Source organism: Typha latifolia, chromosome 1 (genome assembly GCF_019914945.1).
Source record: "Typha latifolia isolate L0001 chromosome 1, TyphaL0001v2, whole genome shotgun sequence".
NCBI lineage: Eukaryota > Viridiplantae > Streptophyta > Magnoliopsida > Poales > Typhaceae > Typha > Typha latifolia.
In genome coordinates, this window is record NC_133086.1 from 21374723 (window position 1) to 21396575 (window position 21853).

Sequence of the window (21853 nt, forward strand, 5' to 3'; positions counted from 1 at the left end):
GGTTCAGATTCATCCAGTTTTTCCCCAATTTTAAAGAAGCAGCTATATAAATATATATATATATATATATATATATATATATAGAGAGAGAGAGAGAGAGAGAGAGAGAGAGAGAGAGAGAGAGAGAGATGACTTCGGGGGAATGGTTAGAGAAGGCGCTGCTTGATCTCTGTGAGAAGATAGAGAATGGATTGGATTTGGATGCCGATCTCATCTCAGGGCTCGTCTCCTTCTGCGAGCTCGCGCCTCCATTAGATGCTGCCGACTACCTCACGGTACCAATCTTTGCCGCATATTATCAATCTTATGATTGAATTAATTTCGGTACGATATTTTTTTGGTGTTAGAGTTTTCTTCTTGTTCAATGTTTAAATATCATGGGTTTTCACAAGAATATGGATTCCTCAGCAAAATTTGGAATACCAAAGTTGTTTCTTTCGAGTGTTTGGAAACTCTATTCAATCGATTATGCTCATCTAACTAAGGAATGGAAAGAGGATGATATCTCCAAGGATGGGGATGCTTTTATAACAAAGTAGAATGGAAAATTTTGATTCTTTTCATCTCTATTGCATACTTTTGAGCTTCTACTATTGCATATTTACCATGGGCTACTTGGTATACTGTGGATTAGTACAATATAACAATGTAAACCTACTAACTTTTCTTGGTGCAGAATATAATTGGCTTGGAAGCTGGTCAAGGTGTGATTCAGGAATACTTGCAGAGGAGAGGTCATGTGGATTCCTCCAATAGGGCTCAGGAGGCACAAAGTTCTAAACTTCAAGCTTATGTGAAACCACCTGCAGATGGAGTAAGTCTCACAGCAAGAAAACAAGCACGAACCCCAAAAGAGATTGCTTCATCTGTGGCTCAGAATACCAAGAGCCAATCAGAGATTGCAGAATCAAGAAGCAATTCCAAGGGGAACCCAATTATCCCCAAAAAGAAAAAAGGCGGGAAGGTCATTTCTCTTGCTGAGGCAGCAAAAGGCTCCATTGTTTTCCAGCAAGGAAAGCCATGTTCATGCCAAGCTCGCCGGCACAAACTTGTGAGCAATTGTTTATCCTGTGGCAAGATAGTGTGCGAACAAGAAGGCGAGGGACCTTGCAGCTTCTGTGGTGCGCTTGTGTTGAAAGAAGACAGTACGTATGCTGGTTTAAGCGATGTGGCAGTTCCTCTTTCAGATGCAGAAGCTGCAGCTGAAGCATATGCGAAGAGGCTTGTTGAATATGACAGAAACTCTGCAGCGCGAACCAAAGTTATTGATGACCAGAGCGATTATTATGAAATAGAAGGAAATAGCTGGCTATCTACCGAGGTATTTATACAATATGTAGATGAGCATTATCGTCTTTATCTGTTGCCTTTTATCTTTTGGTTATACTGTTTTTAGTTCTTTCAATTTATGGCTGGAATAAGATTAAACAGAATTCATGCTGAGATAATCAGAAGTGATTATGTTAGGGTATGAATAATTCCCACCTTTTCAGTCATCTAGCAAAGGGGCCAAAGAAAAAGTCGGTCAGTATGGTGCAACGAGTGGGGATCAAGTTGAGCAAAAATATATCAACTTGTTTGGCCATGCACGTTAAAAGAAATGGAGGCACTTACAATAAGAGAAGATTGAATTGGATTGGAAGGTTGAAGATAAGGACCCTAGAAGTTCTATCCCAAGGTTGAGGATTTGGATAATTATGAGTTCATTAGGTTTCATCTTTCCTGGATCATGAAATCCAAATTGGTCAATGGTGATTTTGTAATGATGGTGACTACTTGCAAATGTGGTTAGCTTGAGCATGTGACTGGTTCTTTCAATGTTTCTAATTCTGTTGTCACACAAGTGTCACACAAGAGTCTTCCAATAAATAGCTTGAGGATACATGTGCAAGATAAAAAAGGTACTTTAGAGTTATGTTGACTTAATAGGCCAACCCGTATGACAACCCCCAACCATCTTGTATGGAATCCATAGTGCAAAGAAATGATCAATTGATCAAATAATTTTTTATTCTAACAATGTTTGAATTAGTACCTTCCTGCACCTACTAACCATAAGCACCTTCGACACTTTTTCTTTACAATCAACCAGGATGGACCGTAAGGTTTTTGTTGCATTTCTTTTGCTGCTATGCTACTTCTGTCACTAGCACATGAGAACTTACAAGATGTTCAAATATCTTATGTCGCTGTCCAATCTTGAAGCTTAGATAGGATTGGATAGTATTTTTTTGGCCATGTCATTGTGTCAGTTATTGGCAAGATGCCTTTATCATTGTGCAAACTGCTCATCATTATGCAATGACTTTTGCTCCAGGAGAAGGCAAATTTAAAGAAGCAGCAAAAAGAAATCGATGAAGCGGCAGAAGCCCAAAAAGGAAAAGTGATTGTTACATTCGATTTGGTTGGTCGTAAGGTAACTGCCCCAGAAATCTTGTTAGTAGCAGCTTTCATTGATTTACTTCTAGAACAAAGATTGGCCAATGTGATCTCAAGCCATGCTTTAGAATCTTTCAGAGTACCTCTGTCTTTGATTATTTGATCTCATGGTAACTGAGGTGCAGAGTTGCCAAATCAGAATTGAAAATTGCAAGTAACTTTTGCTATTTTATCTAGATTGTGTCAGGAATTATATGGTTAACTTAAATGTATGCCTTAATGGTTTCTTAAACATATAGACAAGTCTTCCAGTGAAAGAACACGACAAAATTTATTCACTTACTCTAAAAAAAACCGTAAATTGCAGTATTAATGATTTTAGAAGAATAAATAAAGTCAATGAAGAGGGACCATAACCTTTCTTTGTGTTGCAATGCGAGTTCTTAGAAGTTCAAGTCCTTATGCAAATGTTTGCTAGCACACGTCAAAATTATGCATTATAAAATCATGTACTCTGTACATCATTGCTTTGTTAATGTTGGGGAATCAATTTTCGCAGGTTGTTCTGAACAAAGATGAAGCTTCAGAATTGGAATCGGAGTACAGGATTTTAAGACCGTCAAAAGAAACAGATCTAAACCGCATAAAGCCTAATCCTACTGTCAAAGTACAGCCGAAATATGTTGATACAGGACCTTCAAAGAAATCAGTTAAAGGGAAAAAAAGAACTGTAACCAATGGTTTATGCCTAGAAATAAGTGGCAGGGTGCAGCATGACGACAGGGAGCTGAAGTTTTTTCTGAATGGTTGTACAAAGAATGATTCATTGACTAATAGTGGTTTTGGACAAGATCATGAAAGAGATGACAATGAGTGCTCTCTTGACTACAACTGAAATGCTCATGGTAATAGGGAATTTGGGTAGGTTGTCATGAATGTATGCTTAACTACTTATTGCAATGTAATTCATGAGTTCAGAATGTTGGTGAATCTTTGTCATCCATCTACATAGAGGGCATAATGAGCTGAATTTTTTCCCCTTCTTGTTTGGGAGTAGACGTTACTACAATGTGAACATTTTAATGTTTGTTGTAAAGAGACATCTGGGTTACTAAGAAACAAAAACAGCAAAGTTTTTACCAGATCACTGTTTGAACTTAATGATGATTGAATTGCGTACAAATGATTGCTAAGTACCTCCATTGCAGAGTTAAGCAGAGCAAAGATTAACATACTTTTTGCATGTTTTCAAGCACAGCCTTTGATTCAAGATTTTTGATATTTTTCGATGTGTTAATGCCAGACGTCTATCCACGCCTTGTCTAGAGTTATCAGATTTCTTCATGAATCCACTCAAGTATGGCAGTTCCTACTTCCCATGCTCTTGATGAGAGTAATAAGTTTAGTCTTGCATAAGCAAGCTTCTTGATTATTACTCGAAATTAAACCCAGTTGGTCGTTATCGTTGCCTCACGAGTGGCCATAATAAGCCAGAATAATACGTTCCTGCGCTACCACCTTCTAAGACCAGTTGTCCATGTATATCAGTATATTACCTTTTCGTAGAGAAATCTGACTATAGCTTTACACCATAAACGTTATCATCACTTCGCCCGATAGCTGCCTACTAAACACAAGAAGGTATTTACAAGTTTGTATGGTACAAGTATTAAGAATTATTTTCTTAAACTAGACATCACTGAATTATTAAAAGTATGCCTTACTTCTCCCTTTATAAAACAACTTAGAGTTCCTGTTAACCCAAAATGCAAGTTACAAGACCATCACATATGTTGGCAACACACATCTCGCCAAGGCATTATTTGATTATTTTCCAATTATAAGTGTTATCCAATTCCATAAAAGCTATTTGAATTCTTCGACTATATACACAGATCTGGCCAAGATGACAAGCAACAGAGATAATCCAAATCAAGAACTACATAAATGAGTTGGGAGAGATCCATCTCTACAACAAAGCCCCCACATGCAGTGGTGAGTGCTGAAGTTGCGACCTCTGCCAGAAAAGTTGCATCACTCAGACAACAAAAGATACTGAAACGCTCCGTGTAATTAGGAAGGGGATGCTGCTGATAAACTCGGTACGTGTGGCTCTTGCTGGGGTGTGGTTGGAGACTCAGGTGATAGGGTAAACTGTAGGCCCCTTCCTTGCCCCGATTGCAGAAGGAATGCTACTTCTGTTGCTGCTAAGGCAGCTGCTTCCTGAGTATTAAAATTTACAAATCTGTGTCACACAAATTCATATGAAATTTTAATGATGAAAGGAAGATGAAAGGAAGAGGAAAGGCTAATGAATAAAACCCAACATTTGCCTATGTTTCATTTGTATTCTTTTTCTCTGAGAATCTATTTGGCTTTAACCATTCCTTTTTTTTTTAATCATTCCTTTAGGAAGATTGCAACTTAATGGAGGGCAAAGATGAGTCATGGTCAGTGTACTAGTTTTCTAATGTATAAATTATAGTTAGATGCAAAAAACATGTAAGACATTGAATGATACAGCTTTCCTAATTCACAAATGCATGCCATTCAAGTACATGAGTGAACTCTATACAAAATAGAGAAAATTGTAGGTGCTTCCTACTATAGTACTTGGTTTGATTTTTTTGACTATGCACCAACATTACCTAGTTTGTGTAACCCTACATGTCTACATCGGCAGCAAAAAATGATTTTCTCTGTGAACCTCACTCTAATTTACATAACAACACATTTATACTTTACTATCCCCATGTCTTCATGTATTTCAAAAATCATTTCTAATATCCAACAATAAAAAAATATTTTGAAACCCTTCTCATTATTTTTTCCTGCCAATTGGACACTTTCCTAGAAACCTGTATTCCTTGTTAAGTATTCTTTCTTGAACTAGCTTCTTTGCCTGCACTAATGAGGACTTTTGTAATGAATATATTACAAGAATCAGGAGTGTTGCTTAAGTCACAGGCTTCTAGCAGAGAAACCTCCAATGAAATTAGTCAACTTTGAACCTCTTTATGTGAAAACATAATCAAGAGAGGCTGCTGAATAATAATACAGAATAAAAAGTCAAAATGAGGATGGCTGATACTGACAAAATAAGGAGTAAATAATGACAACACACAAAGTACACTTTCATTACAGAGCACTCATAGCCATTGATCTCTATTGACATGTGAAATACCAAATGTATATATAGAACTTCCAGGTCTCATGCAACTACGCAAGCATAACCCAATGTAATTGACCCCATGGAAGGACTATAAAGCAGTTTCAGGCATAATATACTATATGGAATAAAAGATGCATTCCTGTCCTAACTCCTAGCGGAGAGAATTCAAAGGATAGTATGAGTGTGTAACACTCTTCTCAAATGCAGGTGAAGATATGAAGATAATGAGTTGTATACAATGAACTGAGAATACCAACGACCATATAGGAAAGGGATGAAGGTAACTCATAATTTCTCATATGTATATCAATTTGTGTATGTATGCTGTATAAAAGGCAAGCTAAATAAAAAAAATAGTGTATCAAGGAATATTTTGAAACCAGGTGATCAAAAACAGCTTAGTTGAGAAGTGACTATAAAACACCACAATTCTCGAGGTTTGAACACCTCTCAACAAGAACTACAACATCCATTAAGATACTGTGTGTGCCTTTAGATTCAGAATTAATTTCTCCAAAGAAAACAAAAACAAGATATTCAAGGTACTTAAAAAGTAAACTAATTTTGTTGCTCATGAATATAGTGATACGAATACAAACAGCAGTCCTTATATGCAACATGGAAGTAACTAGAGAAAACTAGCAACAGAAAAAGTATTTTAAGTACAATACACTGACCTGCCTTTCTCTCCGTCGCTGCAGTATACTAATGGCCCAAGCCATTATGTAGCATGGCAACAGAAATCCAGCAGCCCGCAGTAGGAAGAGCTGTTAGATCATGAAAGAAGTTTTATTTGACGTACCAACAACCACAAGCAACTATAGAAAATAATAAATAAAAAATAAAAGAAAAAGAGGATGAGGTACTAGAACCATATCACGAGATTCTTTTACTTACTGAAAAAATAGTGGAAGCATCATCATCGTCATCGCCACTAGTGATGCTCAATGCATGCCTCAACAGAAGAAGAGCCATTAACTAAAAAGGAAAAAAATGATTTGTGGTGAAATGCAAGTAATCTTCATATAGAGAATCCTAGTGAGATGATTTGCAGAGACAACCCTAAGAAACATATCCAAGGCAGTTGACAAGATTAAGCAAGCCAAAAACATGTTTCTGAGACTCTAGATTGATAAAATCGGGGAACATTTCTAGACTATAGTTTCAGGAATGGCACAAAATATTCACAACAAGTAACTGCATTCTGCACGAGTAACCAAAACTGTAGGTACAAAAAACATAAATGATTTCTGCACAGTTATGGAATTCATTAAAGAAGGTCGACTTACGTTCCCAAGGTCTTACCAATACAATCTTGCTATCTAGATATAGAATTCATTAAAGAGTAACGGGCAACCTCTCTGACAAAAACTTACAATTAGAGCAGCAGACCGACAAAAAGCAGCACCACTAGCATTTGTGGCAGCATATTCATCATACTCGGCTTCGATTAAGCGGTTTTGTGCAGCTGCCATTGCAAGAATCCTTGGATCACGCAAGTCCAATGGGGTTCCTGTGATGGTCCAGCCTCCACTACAGTGAAAATGCAACAGATAATCAGAGATAAATAACCCTGGAACCGATAACTGAACTTTGATAGCATATGTTGGTAGTACAGGATTCATAACATACACTCAGAAAGAAAACAAATGTATACACAAGGTAGTAAGCCATCTTACAGAATGAAGCGAACATATAATTAAGGTAACCTGCCTTATATCAATAGTGGTCTCATCAGGATGGGCTCGAGGAGATGCCGTGTACCCAGGCTTGTATGGCTGCAAATAGCAAATTAAAAAAACTTATTGTTGAACTCGATATAACAGGGGCATATAATCAGAAGCAAGATATTACAACAGTGACTGCATCTGAGTTTGTTAAATCGTTATGCAACACATCCAATATAATTAGGTAGTCTACTTGGTGAGAACAATATCTTCATGTTTGTGAGCTTCATAAGAAACTTGTTCTATTGCATAAGAGAAACTTTATATGCAATTGAGAAACTAACAAAAAGCAGATGCAGTCGGAACAAAATTATAATCATCAATCCACTTATAATATCCTAACAATAAGGAATTTTAAGTCTGCTGAAGAAGACAAAAAAGAGAAAAGAATCTGATTTTCATGGAAAGAATGAAACACTGAGGGGTTGTTGAGCAAGTAAAGCCAAGATAGACTCACCTCATGACAGATTTCACAGGTTATATCTCCTTTCTCATTGCACCATCGCTGCACGCATGCCCTATGTGCATACTGTACATGACAAGAATTGTAAAGCATGATTCAACATGGATATAAACTAGATAGATACAGTAGATCATGCTTGGAACTTTGGAAGAATATCATCAAACCATATCCACAAATCTAATTTTGGAGAATGCAAAAACTTTATTCGATATTCCATACTCGACAAGGAAGCAACTCTAGAAGACATCAGAATATCAGATAGCAGCAGATCAAAGTCAGTTCCAAAATTTTAAGCACTATGAAATAATTTCAAGATAAAAAAAAGGTTGCAGTCAGTATCAACTGCACCGATCACAATGTGGAAAGACGAACAGCCTAAGGAATGATCTCATGGAATATCTAGAATTAATACCTCATTATTTCATTCAGTGATAAAACAGCACGTTTGCTATCTCAGCACATAATACAAAGAACATGAATGCAGTCCAGACAAGGCTTAAACTAGCATAAATAGATATATTCATAGGACCACATGATAAGATTCTTCACTCCAAACAAATAAGGTAGCAAAACCCAAATACTCGAATATCATCCTGTAATCAAGGCACTATTTTTTCCTCTTTTCCCTACAGTAATACACAAGAAGTACAACAGATAAAAGAATGGGTCTGCATAGGTGGAAACCAACACAACATTTTCAACAACAATGACAGGATATGGTGTACTAGTGTTTTCTCCCTATTTCAATTTATCTCATTTTGCTTGCCATACCTCCAACTCGCATTAGGCAACTCCATGTTGTGCACACATATTTTATATTTAACAACTTTAAACAACCTTAAACATCTTCGACCCACCAATTTCAATTCATACTATTTGTAATTTACCATGAATTCAAATTTTCTTTTTCATTTTTCTAGCAATAGAATTTACAAAACACAGCTACGTCAACAGAAACAGTAATAAACTAACAATGGTTAGAGAAGAACATCAAGTTGCAGTGACAAAGCTAGCAAAAGAAAAGATTGAAATAACAGAACAATAACAGCATCTCTTATTTGGCAACAACTATTCACCTATTTTTGGACACACCTGAGAAGAAAATAGAAAATTGGCGACATACTAGCACCGCACAATATGTTGCGAAATAATACAGGTGATTTGGAAACAGACATGTCTACTAGCATAATCACATCGTTCTATATATTCGTGCATAAAAAATCCAACTACCAAGATAATGGTTTTAAGGCTACAGACCTTCAGACTGCCACTGCAAGCACAAGGTGTCTCTAGGTTTTTGATGTCATCCTCCTCCTGGCAAATGCGACACTCCACCGTTTGAATTAGTGGTTCCTCCTCCTCAGGAACCATGAGTTCCTCCTCGCCTTTTCCACTGTTGGATCCAACCACCGATGCCGCCGAAAGAGCAGGAGGTCCTGCGGCAGCTGCAGCTTCCCCAGAAGAGGGTGAACCCTCACCTGTTCCTATTGTCTCTACCTTTTGGGCCGCTACAAGGTGATCGACATGCAGAACTAGATGATCCCCCATAACCAGAATAGGTGTAATCCTCTCTTGTAACAGAATTTCCAATATCTTGACCACTAGGATATCTCCGTGAAGCTCAAGATTAACGATTTATGTATTGATAACTCGATATATAACCTTCCTGTAAGCAAATCAAGATTCCGATCCGTGAATATATTTGACTCGAAGAGGAAGTCAACAACTCTAACAGAGAAGAACGGATCCACAAGAAACTAAGAAATTTCCAAGAAACAAACCAACAAAATCCAGCAATTTTCCATTAAAAAGATTAACAAAACACGAAATCCAGATGCTCATGAGAAGAAACCCTAGAAACACCAAATGGCACAAATTGCAACCAAGAAACGATCGAATCCTCTTAAAGAAAACACCAAATCGAACAATCTCTTCACGAATCCAACCAATCAAGCGATCTAAAACCGACATCTAACCCTAAAATAAGAAAAATAACGGGATAGAGAAATCCGCCGTACCTCGAAAGAATTCTAATGTCGCTTCTCCGTTTCCTCTCTCTCTCCCCCCGGGTCCGAAACACGCGAGAAGAGACCTCCATTTTATACAGAAGGCTGACGTCCACCTATTAACGTCCGTCCATTTATCGAACGACGTGAATAGCCAATTGCTGTATCGGCCCCAACACCGTTAGTCGTTCTTGACGGTCGTCCCATGCATTTGCCGCGTCGCCACGCGGTTTCGCTACTTTATCCAATAAAAGTATTCACTGTCGGGATAACATATCCTATCCACGGAATAGTCTGCGATAAATCCTCACCTTCCAGTGGAGAATGGAAATATCTACGAGAATAAATAACGCAAGGGCAATGTGGTAATATTACTTACGAGGAATCCGGGAAAAGATTCACCCCGTCGCCGGTTCAAGATTTGCATCTAAAAGTGACGATACCATTTATCTCGGGGTATTTTGTATCTTTTATATGTTTCATATATAAGGTTTTAATTAATAAAAATAATAACGTAATATGATGAAAACATACTTGTTACTATTTAAATCAAATAATCATATATGTATCTATCACGAAAGGCATCCTATTTATCGAAGAAATGCATTTATTTTTGTGATACGAGGGATTGACCAACTTAAGATTTGACTAAACCTAGATACCTAAATTATTGACTAACTTTTTATACAGATTTTCTAATTTATTTTTGTGACATTTTTTTTTAAATTATCTTTTATTTTATAGATGAAAAATGGTAAACGGTCATTTTACTTTTAATTTTCTATTTCTTTATTTAAAATAAGAGTAACATAGTCCTCACGTAGTCTAAATTTGATAACAACCGCATATTTTTAATGAAAAAAAATCAAACATATAACTTAACATAAGGGCACATTAGGAGTGTAAATTTTATATAGTTAAGGAGGCAAAAATTATAAAAAATAAATAAAAAAAAGCACCACTTAATTAATTATTTTGTGATTATATTTCATTTGATAGAGCAGTGAATTAAATGAAATATTACAAGGATAATCGACTTCAGCTCTTTTACATATTTTCCACGTCATCACCATGAACATGAGCTGATGACTCCTGGCTCTGCAGCCTACGTAGCTTGAAGGATGACAAGTTCTGAATGGGCTGTGGAGACTTCTCAGTCACCCGGATGAAATTATAAGACCATGCTCCTGTTAATGTACCCAAAACTGGGCCCAGAAAATACACCCAAAGCCCGTCGTACTTCTTGCTCGCCACCGCCGGCGCTAGCGTCCGTGCCGGATTCATCGACCCTCCGGAGACCGGCCTGCACCTCGACATGCATCGTAAATCGTGAACCTCAATTTTTATTTTCATTTTATTTTTTTTCCCCCCCTCCTTTTGTATTTGTATAATGATGATATGTTACATTGTTATCGCCTATAGCTAAAGTTTGACGTTATCATTTATTTCTTGAGGAATGGATAAAGTTTAATAGCACTAGTGGTCTTATTGGGCCAATAAACTTTTGGGCTTATCTAGGCCTTTCACAGTAATGGCGTGCTAAAATATTGGAACTTCTCATTGAGTAATCCTATATATGTATGTTTGAACTTAATTAATGTTTCACACCTACCAATGAGTCATGCTAGCTAGAGCATTGGAGATCATCACATTGATTAAATTCTATATATTAAGTTGGTTATTTCTATATTACCCTGCTAAGATAGAGGTTATGCACACTGCAGAGCCAACTGCTAATCCTGCCAACTCTCCCACCTGCAAGTGAGCACCAGAAGTTAACAACCCCAGAGAGAGAGAGAGAGAGAGAAGAGAAGAGAAGAGAAGAGAGCTCACTGCTTTGGAATCAGTTGCCACAGCTGAGGTGACAAACATCATGGAGAAGGTCACTACTACCTCCATGACAAAAGCTTGCAACTCCGAGGCGGCCGGCGTCGTCGTCCCGAGGTCGGTTATGGGGTGGAGGATCTCCCGGAGGATGAAGGCGGCCATCATGGCTCCGGTGAGCTGAGCCGACCAGTAGAAAGGAACCTACGTACACGAGTTAAATTTACATGTTAAATACTCGTACATCTTAATATTAAATTGATAAAAAAAAAAAACTTAAGCGGTTAGGTAACCTTAACACGGTGTTCAGATGTAATTAATTCCTATAGCAATTTTTTACTATACAGTGACGTTATTTTTGGCAGTTACACAGCCAAAGAGCTCATTTGGATTAATTCGAGTCATTATATAATGCACTGGCAAGAGAAGACATGAAGTTACGTTTGGTCTGTTCGTGATCATTGAAGTTTATGGTGCCAAATAAGATCCACAATCCATGCATAATTAAATTTAAACATCTTCAAAATATAATACACCGACATTTATGTAAAATGGAATTCTCCAAGATAGTGGAAAAACGTAAATTAATTACATAATCAAGTATTCCAGTTGGACTAGTAGTTGCATAAATTAAAGGGATAAAATTAAGATACCTTGCAGTCTCCAACATATATATCACATGTATTGTGATTTTATTCCAATATGATGCAACGAGAAACTAACTATTCTCCATTATTGCACCACTCAATTGGATGCATTATTGATAGGTGGGGGCGAATAATATTTATTATTGTCATCTTGTGCGAAGTCGTTGGCTATTGGAAAATTCTATGATAGCTTGTGCTTAATAAACGATCTTAATCAAATGGCATTTAGAGAACATTAGATGAATACGACTTCATTAGGGCAAGGGGGAGCTACTAAATGTAGTATTAATTGTTTCTATATTCTCACTTCCAATTTCTTAAACTTTTTTTTTTTTTTTTGGAAGACATAATTGAGGACGCTCATATTTCCTAGATCTTCATGACAGTATTCTAGAATTCTTTTTTTAAAAGATATGAGGATTATTAAGTATAATGGTTGCTTGCTATGCTCATACTTGATATATCAATAACTGGTCCCTACAGTAGAATAAGCATAAGCTAGTGTAATGATTACCGTATACAAAAATCTCTAAATAAAAAGAAATGATACTATACAAGACATAGTTATATGAGAATCTCCAATTCAGCTAGGAATATTAGTTTATCCCTGCTTAACCTAATTATTGTGATTCACTTGTGGGATTCTCATATAGAATAATAGTACTCTTAAGCCAAAAATAATCGGCATAAAACTTTAGCTACTTGGATTGCGCCTTCTTGCAACAGTTACAGAACTGCTAAGAAATGTCGTGTGAAATTAGAACAACAAATTAACTACTAAGAATCATCAAAGTTTTCCTAGCAGAAACCTACGTTAAGAACCTACAATGAACCCTAAAATTATCATATAGCCTATTCTCATGCATCAAAGCATGCATGGTATATTTATATATATAACAAAGAGGTATAATTAGGAGATCAACGTTCAGATCAACCTGTATCCAAGGGAAGTGCTTAGAGACTGCGAAGGCCAGCGTGACGGCGGGGTTCATGTGCGCCCCCGAGATATGTCCGACGGCGTATATCATCACCGTCACGATGAGCCCTCCCGCAACCGATGCTCCGAGCTGCGACACGCGGTGCAGGTCGCTCTTGCTCAGCGCGGCTGCTCCGCATGTCACGAATACAAGCAAGAAGGTAGCTATCGTCTCAGCTGCAACCTAAAACTCCATTGTTTGTAAAGTAGATAGTTACAGATGGATCTAGAATAGACACTTCAATGGATATGAATTGGGAACTAGATGCAATATATATACCTTTCTGGGGAGGAATGGTGGGAAGAGCTCTGATAAATAATTTTGATGGGGTACTCTTGATTGCACCGTGGCTATGTCATGGATTCCATTTGGGAAGCTTGCCCTTGTGCTGGAAGCCATCATCAGTAAGAACAAGAAGAACAACAACTTGGTGCTATCTGTCTCTCTAGGTCAGGTATTTATATATAGGGCGAGAAGCACTAGGATGATCTTAGTGTGGATAAAAGAGGTCTAGACCTATCGTGGGTCCTAATACGATTACTATTAATGACTAGTTTCTTTCATGGATGGTCTCTTCCGGAGACAATTAATCATGGCCATCCATCTAACAAGACACAATCGAGGTTCCATGATTGCTTCTTCTAGTTTAGGGTGGGGTCATCACTGGCCCAACTTCTGAATGATTGCTAGTATCACATAAGGAGGTTAGGAAGATTAGATTGGTGATGAGGGTTAAATTTAGGGCTAAATTTGTGGAGTTAAGGATGGATTAGGCGCGAGTGAGCAATAACTAGCACGTTGTTGGTAGGCAACAAGGTTCCGGGCTCAAAGTAGATGTTCTATACTCTACGTTACCGTTATATCATTAGCCTTAAGTTTGACGTACACAATAGTGTAGCAGTACTCATCAACAAACTGATTAAACTATACGCAAATTATATCAAAGCAATAATCTAGGGGCTGTAAATGAGTAGAGCTTGAATGAGCCTGAATCTAATCTGGCTTGGCGCAAAATTAATCAGCTCACTTTGTTTCAAGTCAAGCCGAGCCTAACTGAAATATATTTCAAGGCGAACTCAATTCAAGCGCCTAATTTGGGCTGGAGTCCTAAGCAAAAGATCAATTCTAGCCGATTGGATCAAGCTTGATTTAAGCTTGAAATTCAAGGTGTAACCTAAAAATTTATCAAAAGAATTCTAATACATAAAAACAGATGTTTCTGTTTAGTTGTTTAGGATTAAATAAAACAAATATGAACCAGTCGCAAATTATTCATAGCACAAATTAATATTACATAAATAAATTCAAGCCTTATAGGGCCGTGCGAGCCGGCTTGTGAGCAGACTCAGCTCAAATATAAACTCAGCTCATCATTTTGACAGCCCTAAACAATATATATATATCAAAAAAGAAAATATCATCCTCTACGCCCATTCTACTGCTATGTTTGAAGACTGACACGAGCAAGGTTAAGATTCCAGACAATGATATATAGGCTCAAGAACCCAATTGCTCAATAAATACACAATGGATAAGGATAGGAAGCATATTGGGGTAAGGATAGGAAGCAAACTACTCCAAATTATAGTATTTTAATTTCCGTCAAACATTAAAAAAGAGACAAGGGCGAACAACTCCTCAGTAAAATGAACTAAATTACAAGTAATATAAATTAAATTTGGAGGACGCCCTCTACCTCTGCGGTGATTGCTAGACAAAGACAAGATCAGCGATTGACTCGCGTAATAATGTAGCGCCCTTTCTCCAGGTCATATATTGTCCTGAAATGAGGTCTCTTCCATTTCAAGATTGACCATGCCATAAAGATCAGCACAGAAGGGACAACAAAAAGAGTAAACAGAGCTGAAGAGTCATAGCCGATTACACCAATGAACCAATCTGAGTACTCCAGGCTCTGGTTTAATGATTTCTGCATGATGAAGGCACCCAGTGCCCAGTCAAGTGGGACACCGCCCACCTGATTTGCAAAACCAATCCTGCTCAGCAAAGGGAAGGAAAGACACACCGTTGGCTTTGGTACAGGCAAACTAAATCATCTTTGAGCCAAAGTTTAATAGTTTTTGTTATATAAGGATGACTAAAACTTGACATAGAATTCTAAATTGATGTACATTTAAACATAACCTTGTCCTACTTGCATCTATAATGGCATACAGCCATACACTAAATAGATTCGGACCCTGCTATGGGAAAAGCATGAAAAGAAAATTGGAAATGACTTGAACCAATAGCACATTGAAAATACATATATCTAGAAAGATCTGGCTGCTCTACTCAAAATATACAACACTACAAGTATGATTGGTAGACAAGATTAACAGGGTAACATACTACTTTTACATTCTAATCTACCCAAATATGGATTTAATGCACCTACATAGAATGACACATGGGGAAGAGAGCTGACCTTTTATCTTCAATAGAAACTCCCAGACTGTCATGCAGTAGGGCCACAATATATGCTGAAGAAAAGCAGTACAACAGCAGCTCTTCCTCATCCAAAGAATGATACGTCTTCTTAAGTTTTATCCAATCGTCATTGCAAAATTGCTCCCCAGCCAATATCAAATCAGAAAGAAATGCTGTTGGACCTAGCCCGAGGAACTATCAACCAGTAAAGAATAAGCAACACAGAATAAAACTTAATGCAACCACAGTACTTCTCACTACAAGTATAAAAGCATTCACACAGATGGACAAAACATTAATACATAAAACAAGAGCTTCCACTTGCACATTGTGAATCTCTTATACATACAAACAGATGGACAAAATATCTCAAAAATTTTAAAAACATAGGAGAAGAAAAAAGAATCAACTAACCTTTGAGGTATGAAAAAAATTCTCAGTTGCCAAGAACCTGCCTTGAAGCTTAGGCATGAATGTCGATCCCAAGTGGCAGTGGTGATATATACAGTTCTCTGCATGTAATGAGAAGCTTTCAGTATCTTTTGGACTATATGAAGCAAGATATGCATTTACTATTAGTCAATTTAAATCAAGTAGATTATTAGGATATTCAGATATGACTAACCGCCTTCAATATAATCAGATACAACAAAGATAACAAATCAAGCATTTAATGCTTTAATTTTTTTATAATTCGATCTCCCCTTAAGTGTAAAGTTTGAACTTCACCAAGCAAGAAATGCAAAAAGATAATTAGAGAATGTAAAAAGTCCCTAGAACCTATAAAATACCACACAGACTAGCCCATGAACATGCTCGACAATCAAAAGTGTACTTGCTCGTGATAAATACTAAATTGATGTCTACTTCAAGCATCTCTAACTTTTGATTCTCAGCTAGCATGACATATAACACGGTCCACTTGCTCTCTTGCATAAGATCTAGAACAATTAATAGAATCTGACCTGACAGATCTATCTATAAATACCGAAGCTATAAATTGGACAAAGAAGAGATGAGATCGACCCCCCTAGCTAGTTTCAGCTGACCTTGGAGAGAGAAGAGAGAGGAAGAAAAATAATTGATTGATTAATTGCCCTAATAACCGATTACACCTCCTTTTATAATAAACCAAACTAACAGACTAAACTAATTAAAGACAGACTCAATGACTAAACGACTTAACCTCTACCATCCCTTCTAATCTTCCCCAGCCATTCCCTGCGCCCGGTGACAGCATGGTGCTACCTCCTCTGATACATGAACTGGAATAGTGTGACTACGCCTCCATTCCTATCAAAGTTCTAAATTGGATAGAAGAAAAAAAACCTTACAATTCTATGTCGGAAGATGCTAAAACTAAAAGGAAAAATAACCAAGCTTGTGAAGTTGTAAAATAAATCAAAGTATGTCACTGAAGACTAAGCCAGAGTCTTAACTCAGAAGACAAGGCATAAAATTATACCTCTCATGCAAGTTATAGCATATAGGAGTTGGGAAAAAAGTTAAAAACAAAAAAGGAAAGAAAAGGGTAGCATATAATGAAAGGGTATTACATAAATCATAAATAATCTTTGGAAAGACATTGATCACAAAGGCATTGGTGGAGCTCTAGGAGATAAGAGACGAACATTTACTAATAAAAGCTCCTAAAACATAGCTGGAATATGGAGCTCCAGGAGTTGCAGAGCATACTTGCTACCTTTTCCTTTCTGAAGCAGCGCAAATGCTGCCGATCTACATTCAGAGAAGTTACCAACTGCAAGTGCAGTGGAGCTATATCCAGTCTTTGACTTGAGAACAGCAGCAGATAGCTTCAGCGGTTTCAAACCATGCAAGAATCCTCTAGGAGTGCAAGGATCCCGATATACTGCCGCTTGAAGTGATTCTGCAGCTGAATTAGTGGAAAGTCTGACTGACATTCAATTACTAGTAAATAACAGGGTGCATGCATCAAAGATTCAAAATATTGCCAAAAACAAAGGGCAAGCACTAAAAAGTCATATTATCTCTATATTACATCATTGTTGTACATAATTGCATAAATTTCAGTAGAAGTACACATAAGTTTCTTATTTTTCAAACAAAAAAAAAACAATGAGGTTATGATCTTGTCTGTACATACAGAGCACTGCTGCTTACTTTCTTATGACAGAAGACATTTGATAATCTATCATATTATTTCTCATGTGTGCTTTAGTCCTCACCAAATTACTTGAAGTTTGACATGCATCCCTTTCAATTCAGAATCTATGAAGAGAAAATTTTGAGAAGCAGCAACTTACATGATTTCAGGTCTCTTGAGCTAAGCAACTCATGAAGTGACTCATATGCCACATTCTGCAGGTTTGGCGCATGGTAGATCAGTCCATGATATCATAGTCTAAGAGTTTCAACATAAGCATAATAAATGAAAATACAGAAGTAAATTAGGACAAGAACATGAATATTAGATCAACCCTATGCAAAATTAATAGGCATGTGCCAAGCAGAGACAGTCAAGAGTGCAAAGACAGGCCCAGCAAAGAATAGTCGACTAAAAGGATGTCATTGTTGGATTGGTCAATAACTCAATTTTTTTTGATAATCCTATATGAAAGCAAGGGAGCCACCTGACCAAGATGCAGAAAGCTGTGGCTGTAAAGATTATATGTGACATCCCCAAGCTTAAGCAGATGTGAGAACTCTGGCGGCAAAGGTTCATTGGTAACAAATGTAACCTGAATTTAAACCAGAAAAGGAGTATCTGATTCCAGTTAGAATGGAATAAAGATCAATCAAGAATAATATCATCATGTGTTCTCTTGTAACTTGTAAGCTTACTGGCTTGAGTTTACAAACTTGAGAAAATGATATAATGTACACATGACAACAAAAGAAAAGCAAAAAGTAACTGTCAAGTCAAGTAATACATTTTAAGTGATTCATAAAATAACTATAACGCCTAACATAAACATTTTTAGGTGACATCATCATGTCGAAACATTGATTGCCTAAACCACTGAATTATCTAAAAGATTTCATTTCCACTGAACACCCATAAGTGGAGCTTGTGACATGTAGGTCATGATTGGTTGCAAACATATTAAAAATGTTAAAGGTAATCAGGTGGAGAAAACTTGGGATTCTAATGAAGAAATGAACATGGGTTGGAGAAATAGTCTTCCATTAGGGCATTATTTGAGATACCTTCGAGACATCAAAACAATAAGGCAATACACAGAACTCTTTGACCAAAAAAAAATCCCCAGGGCGTCCAATTTTGCATCAAATTACTTAAAGAAGTGAAATGCCGCAATGCAAGAAACTGCCTAGGAGGCCTCTATGAGGCCTTCAATGGCAACATGCTCACAAAGTGACAAGGCATCAGCTTAGCACATCCTTGCCAATTGCACAGTCTATCCCAGCTAACACGGGAATCCTTGTATGTGCTATTTTCAAAAGAGTAGCTAATAGACATTAGAAAAGACAGACAATGCGAAGGAAACAAGATCAGCTACTACCGTATGAATGTAAGACTTTCCATCTCCTCTGTCCTTAAACAAAGTAGTTATATGGATCATACAATATTAGAGAACCAACACCATTCCTGCCTAACTAATCAAAATTCTGTTTCAAGATACCACCATTTGTCCAGAAAATTTTATGGCTTTGTTCTCAGATTGATATAATTCCTATAGGTGTCGAATATATGACCCAACATCTCCGAAGAAGAGAGACCGCTATGAAACTTTGGAAGGCCAACTTGTCAATAGAGAATAGAAAGAAAGAGCCCTTCAATTCAATTCACACGCAGAAAAAAAAAGAGGACCAATTAAAGAAAAGCATGGATCCAAGATCTAAGCCCAGAAAGATACCAAGAAAGAAAAAGGACAGACTTATATTTAGTTATGTCTGAAGATCATATATACTAAAAAACACAATGAAGTTTCTTTTTCTTCTTTAGTCCTTTTTACCGAAAACATTCTTGGAGAAATTAACAGCATTGAAATTGACATCATAAAGAAGTAGCCAAGAAACGAAGAAATTAAGATTATGAGCAGCCTTGTGAGACAAGATTCAAACAAAAACAAATTTACAGGCACCAAAGGAGATACAACCAGGCGGCATCTTACAAGTAGGTCAGCTTAGCTAACAGGTGGCTATGAACTCTCCGCAGTTGGAATTTGTACTTGCCCCAGAAGGCTCTGCATAGTGTAAAAAGGAAAGCGGCCTCATGCCTGTTCTCAATTTTCAACTATCAAGCTGTCAATAATATAAAAAAGAACACATAATATGTTCTTTGATCAGTCCAGCTAATGTCCTGGTAGGAATAACCCAACCATGTCAACCAATTTCTTACTGTATATCTTCCAAACATTCATTTCTCAATCAATAAAGATTCCAATTTGCATAGGCATTTTACAAGGATCACTTCAAAATAAATCGCCTGAATAATGACAAAAATATTTAAAACAAGAGTTTGACAAGATGGGGATTGACATATGAAAGCAAAAGTTACTCAATACATATAAGGGCAAACCTGAGCAGAAGCCCCACCCAGTTCCATTATCCCACTGGTTTTCTGAGGATCAGATCCAAGTGTACCCAAGGCATAGTTTGCAGCAACCCATGCAAATATGCCTTCATCAGTGCCTACAGCAGTATTTACAAATATTTTAGATTTTTCTTTAAGAATTACGAAAGCTATCGTGATGAAAAAGTAGGTAGGAAAAATATTTAAGGTCTCAGTAAATGGAGGCATATCTGTTTGCATTGTCTGAACGAACTTGAGATACCTGCATTATTTTTCTAGTCATCTGTCTTATTGCATCACTTACTAGTTAAAACACTTGGCTTCCATTTCTCTCCTCATATAATTTGGTATAAAACCACTTGCTTTGGCAAATTATGGAAAAAGGTAAAAATGGTGAAAATATTATGTTTAACAAGAATTGATACGATAGACGCAAAAGATTTAAAGACCGAAGCATAAGTTTGATGGATATTGCACATACCTATAGAAGCTCAAAAGAAATAAGTGGACTTGTGTAATAGGATTTATGATACTAACACATATAGAAGAGTTAACTTACATGTGCTAAATTTATAACTATTAAGCTCACATAACTGGTTAACTTCTCAATTAGAGGTTATATGCTTATCACTGAACTCAGAGTAAGTTTTCCTCTAGAAAAGAAACATAGACAATTAGTATCATCTGCATGAATTCTGCAAATACATCTAACTTCTAACGAATCACCAACTTTCTATGTTGGTTCCATGAAGACAAGTACGAAGAGTAATTAGATAAAATAAAATGCTCATCTGAAAGCTGCAAATTCTCTGGACTTGATAGAATTACAGAAGACAACCAGATACGAATCACCTGCCTGAGATAACACTCGCCCAATCATCCCGAAACCGGAATCCCGAACCCCTCAGAACCTTCCTGCAAGACTCGAGTATTCTTTCCACAACTCCAGCTTCAAGCAACCGCAATCCCCCTGTTGCCATAAGCCTAACCTCCGTCTCCCCCCACCGATCCCTCGGCACCCTCCCTTTCGCAAACTCCAGCAGCTCCACCAGCGATTTCCCAGCACCATCAACATCCTCCGTATACTTGGACAACCCCGGGGTGGCCTTCATCGAAGAAGTCACCTCCAAATCAATCACCGGAACTGATCCCCACCCAGCCCTGTACCCGAACACATGTATCCGCGTCCCGGTACTCCCGCCATCTATAACGATCCCGAATCTTGGAGAAATCAAGATTCGAGAGGAGATAAAGAAGAGGGCTACCGCAGCGGCGGCGGCGAGGAGAAGCAAGATCCCGCCATGCCGACGCTTAGGTCCCGAAGAAGAGATCCGGGAGAGGAAAGATACGCGGGAGGAGGGAGGAGGTCGGCGATGGGGCTTGGGTGAGTCCATCTCGGTGGTGGCCGTGGCGGAATCCGGCGACTGGGGTCGAGCATTCGGTCGTCGCATCAAAGTGATCTAGGGTCCTCGGAGAGCGAGATGGAGAGAGAGAGGAGGAGAGAAAGGGATTAGAATTCTCTAGGGTTTTGCGCACCCCTCTCGGCCTCTTCTCGCCATACGCCTCCACGTCGGCGGATTTTATCGAGGAGTTCCGTATTCCGGCGAAGTGGGATCTTTGTGAGTTGGAGATGCGATTAATTCTTGATCATGTACAAGGTATATAGTAGAAAAAGTCATACAACCTATGACGTGCCCCTCTCCCCGGCCTAG

At 37.7% G+C, this 21853-nt stretch overlaps 4 protein-coding genes across 6 annotated transcripts; 1 reads left to right on the plus strand and 3 right to left on the minus strand.

Annotated features, from left to right (window-relative positions):
* Positions 1 to 78: 78 nt before the first annotated feature.
* LOC140780705 (uncharacterized) lies at positions 79 to 3521 on the plus strand. Its single transcript, XM_073126418.1, has 4 exons — positions 79 to 275; positions 677 to 1321; positions 2318 to 2416; positions 2939 to 3521. Exons 1-4 carry the CDS (start codon positions 129 to 131, stop codon positions 3272 to 3274), a joined length of 1227 nt encoding a protein of 408 aa, XP_072982519.1. The 5' UTR covers positions 79 to 128; the 3' UTR covers positions 3275 to 3521.
* A 647-nt stretch (positions 3522 to 4168) lies between these two features.
* On the minus strand, positions 4169 to 9876 carry LOC140802654 (uncharacterized). 2 transcript variants are annotated; one of them, XM_073158226.1, is made up of 8 exons: positions 9760 to 9876; positions 8999 to 9407; positions 7736 to 7807; positions 7265 to 7329; positions 6928 to 7084; positions 6449 to 6529; positions 6229 to 6318; positions 4169 to 4602 (listed from the first exon to the last, which is right to left on the minus strand). In XM_073158226.1, the coding sequence occupies exons 2-8, from the start codon at positions 9287 to 9289 to the stop codon at positions 4453 to 4455; spliced, it is 906 nt and encodes a 301-aa protein (XP_073014327.1). In that variant the 5' UTR covers positions 9290 to 9407; positions 9760 to 9876; the 3' UTR covers positions 4169 to 4452. The 2 variants fall into 2 exon arrangements, with proteins under 2 accessions (XP_073014327.1, XP_073014335.1); XM_073158234.1 differs by having other exon boundaries at positions 4486 to 4624.
* Positions 9877 to 10679: 803 nt separating this feature from the next.
* LOC140800930 (aquaporin NIP2-1-like) lies at positions 10680 to 13604 on the minus strand. Its single transcript, XM_073155868.1, has 5 exons — positions 13475 to 13604; positions 13154 to 13378; positions 11581 to 11775; positions 11441 to 11502; positions 10680 to 11050 (listed from the first exon to the last, which is right to left on the minus strand). Exons 1-5 carry the CDS (start codon positions 13595 to 13597, stop codon positions 10795 to 10797), a joined length of 861 nt encoding a protein of 286 aa, XP_073011969.1. The 5' UTR covers positions 13598 to 13604; the 3' UTR covers positions 10680 to 10794.
* Positions 13605 to 14744: 1140 nt separating this feature from the next.
* Positions 14745 to 21778, minus strand: LOC140789413 (probable apyrase 6). 2 transcript variants are annotated; one of them, XM_073139107.1, is made up of 8 exons: positions 20998 to 21778; positions 20148 to 20260; positions 18238 to 18345; positions 17911 to 17965; positions 17328 to 17519; positions 16040 to 16137; positions 15624 to 15820; positions 14745 to 15192 (listed from the first exon to the last, which is right to left on the minus strand). In XM_073139107.1, exons 1-8 carry the CDS (start codon positions 21590 to 21592, stop codon positions 14922 to 14924), a joined length of 1629 nt encoding a protein of 542 aa, XP_072995208.1. In that variant the 5' UTR covers positions 21593 to 21778; the 3' UTR covers positions 14745 to 14921. The 2 variants fall into 2 exon arrangements, with proteins under 2 accessions (XP_072995208.1, XP_072995217.1); XM_073139116.1 differs by having other exon boundaries at positions 14745 to 15173; positions 20998 to 21775.
* Positions 21779 to 21853: the final 75 nt, after the last annotated feature.